Source organism: Eubalaena glacialis, chromosome 1 (assembly GCF_028564815.1).
Source record: "Eubalaena glacialis isolate mEubGla1 chromosome 1, mEubGla1.1.hap2.+ XY, whole genome shotgun sequence".
Lineage (NCBI taxonomy): Eukaryota > Metazoa > Chordata > Mammalia > Artiodactyla > Balaenidae > Eubalaena > Eubalaena glacialis.
Window position 1 is genome coordinate 221,276,059 of NC_083716.1, and position 10,445 is coordinate 221,286,503.

Sequence of the window (10,445 nt, forward strand, 5' to 3'; positions counted from 1 at the left end):
AAGGACCTTGGGCAAGTAACTTCCCGGACCTCAGTTTCTTCACCTTCCAGTGGAGATGACAACCTTGAATGAGACATAACCCTTTCAATGCAAGTGACAAACACGCAACCGAAAGGGGCTTAAACCAAAAGGGAAATTTATCAGGTCATGAAATCGAGAAGTGTAGGATTATGTCATGGTGACTTCAGGCATGAATGGATCCAGGGATTCAGAGGCATCTTCATCATTCAGCTCCGCTTTCTTCTATATTGATATCGTTCTCTGTCAGTGTTTCTCCCTGTAATGGAAAGATGGTCTCTAGAAGTTCCAGGTTTATGGGCTACTAGTTCATCAAACATAGCAGAACCTCTAATAGCCCCAGGGATTGAGTTTCATTGGTTCAGCTTGGATTATGTGCCCAACGCTGAACCAATCATAGGAGTTAGGGGACTGGGCTTCTCTGACTGGCCAGGTTAGGTCACGTGATCACACTTGGAAAGACAGTGTCAGACCCAACTGAAACACAGTGCACCGAGAGTGGGGAAAGGGTCCCCCAGAGGAATAGGGGGCCTGATACCAGAAATGATGCAAGGCAGCAAACTCATAAACTTTCACCAACAAGGCCACTTATTAGGAGGCTATTAGAAGAGTTAGACGAGAAAGGCATATGAAGTCACTTTGGAAAATGATACATGTGAAAAAAAAAAAAAAATGATACATGTGATTTCTGGTGCCGTAATTCATTATAGAGAAGAAATGGAGGCAGACACATGGCCTCAAAGGTGTTTGAATAATACGTAGTTTAAAAAATAACCTGGGGGGACTTCCCTTGTGGCACAGTGGTTAAGAATCCGCCTGCCAATGCAGGGAACACGGGTTCGAGCCCTGGTCCAGGAAGATCCCACACGCTGTGGGGCAACTAAGCCTGTGCGTCACAACTACTGAGCCCGCGTGCTGCAACTACTGAAGCCCGTGTGCCTAGATGTAGCCCGCGCTCCGCAACAAGAGAAGGCACCGCAATGAGAAGCCCGTGCACTGCAACAAAGAATAGCCCCCCGCTCGCCGCAACTAGAGAAAGCCCATGCACAGCAAGGAAGACCCAAGGCAGCCAAAAATAAACTAATTAATTAATTTTAAAAAATAATAATAACCTGGGGCTTCCCTGGTGGCGCAGTGATTAAGAATCCGCCTGCCAATTCAGGGGACACGGGTTCGAGCCCTGGTCCGGGAAGATCCCACATGCCATGGAGCAACTAAGCCCGTGCGCCACAACTACTGAAGCCTGCTCGCCTAGAGCCCGTGCTCCACAACAGGAGAGGCCACCGCGGTGAGTAGCCCGCGCACCACAACAAAGAGTAGCCCCCGCTCGCCACAACTAGAGAAAGCCCACACGCAGCAATGAAGACCCCACGCAGCCAAAAATAAATAAATTTATTTTTTAAAAAAATTCTGTAAGCAGTTCGTTTTTCCCTGAATCACAGGCTGTCTCTATTTTTTTCTAAATCACAGAAAAGGAGAAAGGGAGGGGCAGCCTTAGAAGTTCCCAGGAAGGACAGAGAACAGGATAAGTTGTAGAGGAGCCCTGTGTGTCCACGTGTGTGTGTTGGTGAGGGGGTTGTCCTAGTCCTCCCAGGCCCTGGCCACAAATGGAGGCTTTGAAAGCAGGTGGGAAGCTAACCCTGATGGTCAGTAAACCCTAGGCTTGGGCCAAAGGCAGGACAAGGTGGAAGAAAGAGAGAGGACTTGCACTGGTCTGGATTTGAATACAAACTCTGACACTCCGTGGGTAACTCCAGACATGGGACTCATGTCACAGAGCCTCCTTCTGGAGTGGCTGGGAGACCCAAATGAGATGCACAACGGTGTTCAGTGAACAGCAGCCTCTTTTTCCTCTCACTGTTATTAATAAACTTAGCGCTAGTCTATCAGGGACAGTAGGGCAAAGTGATTAAGAACATGGACTCAAGCCAGCCCATCTGGGTTGGAGTCCACACCTTCCATTTATTAACTGGGTGACCTTGGACAAGTTACTGAACTTTTCTGTGCCTCCACTTCTCACCTGTCCAATGAGGATGATGCTAACACCACCTTAGAAGCTGATTGTGAGGATTAAGTGAGTTACTACCTGCAGAGCTCAGCATATAGGGTACCCTCTCTACGGTAGTGGTTGTTGTTCAACAGATGCCAACCCCAGCTGCTGGGAGGGAACAGGCTGTCCATGTCACAGGCTCAGAAAGGCGTACCTGCCCAACACAGCCACACGGCTAGTATGTCAACCGCTCCAGAGCATCCTTCCCCTGGCGTATCAGGCCCTAAGGGGGGATGGTAACAAGGGTCCTTAACAGATCTCTTCCAGATGGTTAAAAAAATAGACAACAAACTGAATGTTGATCCTTCTGTGATCCACTTTTCCAAAATGCTTTCTCCTCTAAGCAGCTAGCAGGAAACAGCCAGCATCAAGCAGGAAGGAATCTGGGGGGAGTGAGAGAGTTGAGAAGATGGGCTCCCAGGAGGTGGGAGCCTGTGAGGACAGGCAGGTGGGGGTCCTATGCAGCTAGAGGAGCCTGACCAAGGGGAGGTGAGGGGGACCAGGGGTGACAGGAGAACTCTAAAGGGTAGAGGGCTCAGGGAGCAAATTTTCCCTCAGGCCAGGAGCCCAGAATAGCTGGGATGGGGGTGCACAATAAGGAGGGGGACTATGTGGGCACCCCTTAAAGAGCATCTAAAAAAGAGCAGTTTGCTTCTTGGTTTTTTTTGGCCGTAAGGCATGTGGAACCTTAGTTCCCAGACCTGTGATCAAACCTGCGCCCCCTGCGGTAGAAGCACGGAGTCTTAACCACTGGACCCGCAGGGAAGTCCCTGCTTCTTTTTTTTTCTAAACTTTGTCCAAATCAAAAAGATTTTGTTAAACTTTATGTAATTCACATATGAAAGCAATACGGTTTGCTTTTTTCTCTTAGATTTTATTTAAATCATCTATTTTTTATTAACTTTATTGAGATATAATTTACCTACCACAAAATTCACCCTTTTAAAGTATACAATTCAGTGGGTTTTAGTATATGCACAGTCTAATTTTAGAACATTTTCGGCATGCCCAAAAGAAACCCTGTCCCCAGTGGATGCCACTCCCTGCCTCCATGCCTCCATCCTTCCCCCACATCAAGCAACCACTGATCTACTTTCTGTCTCTATAGATTTGCCTGTGCTGGACATTTACACATATAAATGGAATCATACAATGTGTGGTCTTTTGTGACTGGCTTCTTTCACTCAACATATTTTCAAGGTTCAACCATATTCTAGCATATGTCAGTACTTCGCTCCTTTTTATGCCTGAATAATATTCCACTATATATATATACACCACATTTTGTTTATCCATTCATCAGTTGATGAACAGATGGGTGTTCCACTTTTTGGCTATTCTGAATAATGATGCTATGAACATCTGTGTATAAGTTTTTTATATGGACAGATGTTTTCAATTCTCTTGGGTATATACCCCAGAGTGGAATTGCTAAGTCATATAGTAACTCCACATTTAACGTTTTGAGGAACTAACAGACTACTTCCCAAAGCAGTTGTGAGTTTTCTTAATGCCACTGGCGGTGGCTCACGTGCAGAATTCATTTTGGCTTTTAAAAATTAGAACTCAGGGCTTCCCTGGTGGCGCAGTGGTTAAGAATCCGTCTGCCAATGCAGGGGATACGGGTTCGAGCCCTGGTCCAGGAAGATCCCACATGCCGCGGAGCAACTAAGCTCGTGCGCCACAACTACTGAGCTTGTGCTCTAGAGCCCGCAAGCTACAACTACTCAGCCCACGTGCCACAACCACTGAAGCCCGCGCGCCTGGAGCCTGTGCTCCACAAGAGAAGACATCGCAATGAGAAGCCCGCACACCACAACGAAGAGTAGCCCCTGCTCGTCAAAACTAGAGAAAGCCTGCACGCAACAACGAAGACCCGACACAGCCAAAAATAAAAATAAATAAATTTAAAAAAATATTAGAACTCAATTTTTTAAAATGCAAAATTTAAAACATAAGCATTTTTAAAACTTTTAAGTTCAACTTAGTCATATCATTCTAATCATAAATCTATCTAATGTTATTACTAACTTTTAAGGGGGCTTTAATTAATAATTGGTTCTCTTTACAAAATTAAAACTTCCATAAATATGTTTATGCCATATTTATTCATTCTATATATTCTACTTCCTTTTTAAAAGCAATTGATTGGGTTTTCTTTGGGTTTTTTTGGCCACACCACACGGCATGCGGAATCTTAGTTCCTCGACCAGGGATCAAACCCTTGCCACCTGCACTGGAAGCGCAGAGTCTTAACCACTGGACTGCCCAGTGGCAATTGCAATTGCCAAAAGCAATTGATTGGGAAAAATAACTAAAAATAATTCTCTAAAAAAATTTTTTAATAAATTGACAAACCAGCTTCCCAAGTACTTTTAATGCAATCTAATAAACATAAACATATAAATATAGTAAAATTTAAGGTTTTTTAAAAAATGTTTTGGTTCTACTTACAATCCCAGTAAGAATTGAACTTCAAAGTACACTTGTAAGGTCATTCTAATGATCCATGTCATCCCTCCTGCCTCCTAAGAATGTCAAATGCTCCCTCTGCTGGACAATACCTCAGGCTTGGGCTGAGCCACAGAAGCCACAGTTCCTACCAATTCTTCCAAGGTCTGGGTGTTTAGTGAAATGGGTTGATGGCCCTTTAAGAGGCGGTAGCTAGCTCCCAGTTGCCATGGAGACAGCTGGATACAAACTGGGTAGCAGGAGGCAGCATGTCTTCCAAAGTTCAATCCAAAGGTGAGAAGAGGACTGAGGAGTTTGGGGTGGGGACCTGGAAAGGGGTGGGTCATCTTCTCCCTCATCATCCACCCTGGGGTGGCCTTGGAGGATTCTGCTCTTGGGACCCCTGCCCCACCCCTGTCCTACTTCCCAGGGTCCGCCATCTGCCGTCTCAACCTGTCCTCCCTCCATAGGCTCCAAAGCCAAGGACCACCAGCCCTCAGCCCAAGAGAGTCTGCCACCCCCAGAGGCCAATGCTGAAGCCATCCACTTCCTCAACTCCCTCCGTGAGCCTGGGCAGTGGGCAAAAGTACGGACGGGAGGGAGAAGAGAAAGCCCAGACCTGGCCACCCCCTCTCTCAGCCTTGATTCTCCTGGGACTCACCCCCTCTCTCAGCCTTGATTCTCCTGGGACTAACGGGTGTGAGACCCATTAGTTGATATTCTTCAAGGGAAGACCCCAGGGACACGGTGTGGGTAGGGACTGGTGGGGATTGGAGCAGGGGAGTCTTCACCTGCTGACTGCTGTAGAGGTCAATGGAGGGGAGGCAGGGGCCACCTGGGGGACGTGGGATGACGAGGGGGTGGGTGGAGACTGTGGGCGCACTGGTGGCCCGGGTGTCCGAGAGTTGAGACCTAGGAGCTGGGGCTTTAACTGTCCCCACGGGACCCTCACCCACCCAGGGCAAGAGGAGCTGCTGATGCTATTCTTCTCGGAGACTCTGGTCATGGTCTCGGACGCAGGGGAGCCTCAGGGAGAGCTGACCATTGAGGTGCAGAGAGGGAAATACAAAGACCAGTTTGGTGTCATGGCGTACTTCCCATTCGTGCATGCCTTTAGCCGTGGCTTCATGGACAAAATACTCTGTGGAAACTCCATTCTGGGTAGAGTTCCTGCTGCCTGACACCCTCTACCCCACCCTTCCTCCACTGCCCTCCCCCTCCCACCCCCTAACTCCCAGGACCTTCACTCAGGACCAACGCTTTGACTTCACCTTGGGACTAGAATGAGGCAAAGAGAGTGAGTGGGACATGGGGGTGACAGGGAAGTTAATCACAGTCTTAGTTTTCTCCTTGGGCCACCCTACACCTGAGTCCTCCAGCCCGGGCCACTGCCTCCCTTCCTGCAAACTCCAGCCTTGTCTCCTGTGACAGCGGTGTTCACCTCCTCCCCCCAGGCTATCTCTCGTGGAAACTGGAGGTTGTGGAACAACATAATCAGGAGTTCATCAAGGTACCTCCTGGGGCCCCAGCCTTGACCACATATGGAAAGTTTTCTATCCAAATTTCCCCTCAGTTTTCTCATTTATGAAGGAGAACGGACAAGGCGACCTCTGGGGGATCTCGCTCGTATACCATCCCGTGAGTCCCTGATTCTCCCCTCCATGCTCTGGCCCTTAGTTCCACGTCCTCCCCATGGAACGGAAGATGAGTTTGCTGAAGCAAGATGATCAGCTGGCCGTGACCAAAATCATGAAGGAGGGTGAGGTAAGGATGAGAGCCAGGTGGGAGCCATACTCTACATCCTCTTTGGAACCAGGAACAGGGGACAGATGGTGTCAGGCCAGGAGCCTGGACTAGGGACCATATGGACTGGACCATATGCTCAACACCTGGCTTGCCCAACCTCCCTCCACTTCCCGGCTCAACGTCCCTGACCCAGATTTGTCCTGAACAGGAAGTGAAGACCGAAGTGACTTTCTTCCCCTGGCACTCCATTGCGGGCTTCGTCTCCCAGGCTGCCAACCTGGTGTTGCTGAGGGTGATGGCCTGGCGGCAGACAGTGCCCAGCAACGCCCGTTTCCTGGCCTTGGACACCGAGGGCAAACTCTGCTATTCCACTTACGTGAGGGGTTTTCCTGGGAGGGGGACTTGGTCTGGGGCGAACTAGAAGGGGCAAGGAGAATGCTGAGTTGGGAGAAAAGACAGCTCTGTGGAGTGGAAGAGGGGGTGGAGTGGGGATAAACCCGGGGCGTGGGGGTGAGACTTCCAAGAGCAGGAGAAAGCAAGACTGCATTTGTTAGAGGGAAGACCAAGTGTGAGGCAAGTGGCATGAGCGAGAAGGACCAAAAGGTGGGAGCAGTGGAAGAAAGCAACGCTTTTTGCACAAAAGTCAGTCCAGGAAAAATAAACATCATAGGGGCCACTTTTAAAGACATATTTTTTTAAGATCAGGAAATGTAACATCTCCAACTGCACTTAAAATTTATTTTATTATGTCTCAACCCTGAAGGGTGTTTCTTATTTTTCTCTTATTTTGGCTAAACTTTCATCATCAACCTACCTAGAACTTCCTGTAATATGTGATTTTGAAGCCATGCCTCTGAACACACACTTTGGGGGCTGATATGACCAACTTCGTAAATGACACTCTCGTCTTTTCTATCACAAACATGACAAACAGCAATGTGTTTGACACAAACAGGCACATACCATTTCCCCCCAATTTTCTTTGAAATGTTTTTCTTATGTTAGCACTTTTCTCCCTGTTGCTGTAGCTGTAACAGGGATTTAATTTTTTTTAAATTATTTATTTATTTTGGCTGCATTGGGTCTTCGTTGCTGCACTCGGGCTTGCTCTAGTTGCGGCGAGCTGGGGCTACTCTTTGTTGTGGTGCGCGGGCTTCTCACTGCAGTGGCTTCTCTTGTTGCGGAGCACAGGCTCTAGGTGTGTGAGCTTCAGTAGTTGTGGCACGCGGGCTCAGTAGTTGTGGCTCGCAGACTCTAGAGCATAGGCTCAGTAGTCATGGCAGACAGGCTTAGTTGCTCCGTGGCATGTGGGATCTTCCCAGACCAGGGCTCAAACCTGTGTCCCCTGCATTGGCAGGCAGATTCTTAACCACTGCGCCACCAGGGAAGTCCCCAGGGATTTAAATTTCAATTACAATGGGCAGCTTGCACGGGCCTGAGGCAGCCATAAATCTCAGTCTAGTCCCTCCTCAGCGTCCCACTACCCCCTCCCCACAAATAGCCCAGCCTCCGCCCTCGCCCACACTCACACCTAGTTGGTCATCCCTATTACAGAATCTGCCAACTAGAAGCACTTGGTCATGAAGCTGGCATGGGGACGGGTTGGGGCAGGAGCAGGGTGGAGCTGGCTCTCTATGAGAAAACCCCAACTTAACCTGGGGGTGCAACTCAAATCTTGTGGCACCTAAGGGTCTGGACAGCCAAGGGCTGCTTATCACTGGTGAACAAGCAGTGAAGCTATAATTTGGAGAGAAGGGCCAGGGTGAGATGTGCGGGGAGGCCCTGGTGGGAATCCACCTCACCTCCCTCCCTTCATTTTGGTTGCTGCCAGCAAGGCCTGGGCTCCCAGACGATCCAGGTGGGCCATCAGCAGGTGGAAGTGTTCATTGTGGAGCAGACTATACACTCGGAACAGGGCATCCCCGTGTCCTGCCAGTTTTACCTGCTCTCTGATGGGTGAGCTACTGATGGTGGGGCGAAAGGGGCAGTATTGAGCACAAGCCTGGGAGCTCAACCCCCTGGGCCGGGTCGGGGCAAAGGGAGAGTCCTGTTTCTGGGGACACCACCAGGAAGACTTGCTGTTGAGATCTGAGTGCCCCTGCTTTATCCACTCATTCACCCTTTTTCATATATTCACTCATTCTCCTGATCTTCACAATGCCTCCCAAACCTCACCAAAGAGCCCTGAATAGCTGAGGAAGTCAAGGTCAACTCCACAGGACCTAAGGCATAGCTAAAGCAGCTGCCACAGGTGTGGGTGTAATATTGAAAAACACCCAAGTTTGAACAACTCAGCACTTGATAAAATCTGCAGGCTGGGAGAAGTATCCCAGCACACTGCCAAGCTGTCACCAGCAAAGTGCAGGCACCAAATCCTGAGAAAATTCGGGAGGGGGAGAAGCATTTGTTTCTTGAAATTTCCAAAGAGGTATTGACAGAATCACTATACTAGAAAAAAAAAAAAAGTGATCAGAACGTTGTGGGCTTTCCTTATTTCATAATTTTACTTGTTCCTATTTTGAGTATCACATAGCAGGAGGCTCGTGATTCTTTTTATTTTTTTTAATTTTTTTGGTCACGCCCCATGGCTTGTAGGATTTTAGTTCCCCGACCAGGATTGAACCCAGGTTCTTGACAGTGAAAGCTCGGAGTCCTAACCACTGGACTGCCAGGGAATTCCCTCGTGATTCTTTTAGTGCTCACACCTCTAAAGGTCTTGCACACATGCACACATCTCCAGGGTAGGAACAGTCCCCAGTTTGAAAAACAGGGGCCATTATCTGGGGATCTAGAAATGAACAGGACCCTGGAACTCAAAGACAAGTGGAGGAGGGGAGAAGGGGGACAGCAGTAAAGGGAGGCCCCCAGAACACCCTTCAAAGGAGTGGGCTGGTCTAGGAAGACTCACACCTTCTTCCGTGTTGCACTCCAGGCACCTGGCCAAGAGGATCCAGGTGGGCTCCCCGGGGTGCTGCATGATCACCAAGGTGCCCATCTTGAGGGAAGAGGGTGAGTGAAGCCCCTGGCTGGTGGGAGAGTGAAGGCGAGGTGAGGAAACCTGGAGCCTTCCAGAGTGCATGGGTGGATTGAGTGTGCCATGGCCCCAGATCAGAGCCCGAGATGAGATGGAGAAGTTTTGCTCTCCAGCCCCTGTCCCCAAGGCAATTCGGGGATGATCATTTTGCTGGGAACCCCCTCCAGCAACTTCGCCCATATGGCCAGAACCCTGGGGTTTTACCTGAGCCTGCCCAGAACTGGTATCCTTGGGCATCCCTCTGTATCTGAGGAAGGTTCTGGGGTCGGAGTAGGCACGCAGCCTTCCTCCCACCCGCCCCCACCCCCAGATGATATTGAGCCTCACCCAGTGTTTGAGAAGAAACCCCTGGTGTGGGAGGAGGACATGGAGCTCTACTCGAGGTTTGTGGCCCGGAAGGTGAGGAGGGGCTGCAGCCAGCCTGAGGTCCCCATCCCCCCACCCCCCTGCCCTGGGCGTACACTCCACCTTTACTGATCACTTTTTCTGCCCGGTTGAAATGCATCACCCCTAGGGGCTAGCGGACTCCGGCGTTCCTAAGCTCTCCATGGGGCGAAGGGGAGGGGAGCTCCTGGGGCTCGGGGGTCCCGGGTCCGGCTCAGGCTCGGACCCCTCCAGGAGGAGCTCCGTCTCAGCCACAACAGCTATCTGCGGCAGCACCCCGAGGCCCAGGCGCTCATCTCCGACTTCCTGCTCTTCCTGCTGCTGCGCCAGCCGGCCGATGTGGTCACCTTCGCCGCCGAGTACTTCGGCCCCTTTGCGATGCGACGCCCGCCCACTCCGGCCTTGCGCTCCTCCAACCGGCCCTGCCCCTTCCACGAGCTGGAGCCGGAGGGCCTCGAGGGCGAGGAGGGCTAGGGGGGCAGCAAGGCCGTCCCCCGGGGCCCAGCTGGCCGGGGCGAGGCAGGAAGACAAGGCATCCGGGCTGGGCTGGGGCAGCACGCGGGCGGGAGGCACCCGGGAGGCGCGCTTTCCTGCCTGCGGTTTTTATGGGAATAAACGGGGCCCTCCCGAGGCTCGGCTGTGAGCCGGATCCTTCTCTGGCCAGCGTCTCGTGTCTCGGGCTAACCATAGGAACCGTGAACAGGGTTTATCGAGCGATTTTCAGCCTTTCTTCCTAGCTGTTATTATGATCAATATCACTAT

General features: G+C 50.5%; 1 protein-coding gene across 1 annotated transcript; it reads left to right on the top strand.

The window, feature by feature from the left end:
* The first annotated feature begins 4,788 nt into the window (after positions 1–4,788).
* CATIP (ciliogenesis associated TTC17 interacting protein) lies at positions 4,789–10,157 on the top strand. The gene is made up of 10 exons (XM_061204966.1): positions 4,789–4,813; positions 4,990–5,082; positions 5,480–5,680; positions 5,974–6,029; positions 6,197–6,283; positions 6,474–6,641; positions 8,097–8,221; positions 9,198–9,274; positions 9,610–9,698; positions 9,918–10,157. Exons 1-10 carry the CDS (start codon positions 4,789–4,791, stop codon positions 10,155–10,157), a joined length of 1,161 nt encoding a protein of 386 aa, XP_061060949.1.
* Positions 10,158–10,445: the final 288 nt, after the last annotated feature.

Coding starts and splice junctions, on each gene's coding strand:
- CATIP (XM_061204966.1), top strand. CDS start 4,789: ATGTCTTCCAAAGTTCAATCCAAAG. Junction 5,681..5,973: donor CTGTGGAAACTCCATTCTGG/GTAGAGTTCCTG, acceptor TCCTCCCCCCAG/GCTATCTCTCGTGGAAACTG. Junction 6,284..6,473: donor AAATCATGAAGGAGGGTGAG/GTAAGGATGAGA, acceptor TGTCCTGAACAG/GAAGTGAAGACCGAAGTGAC.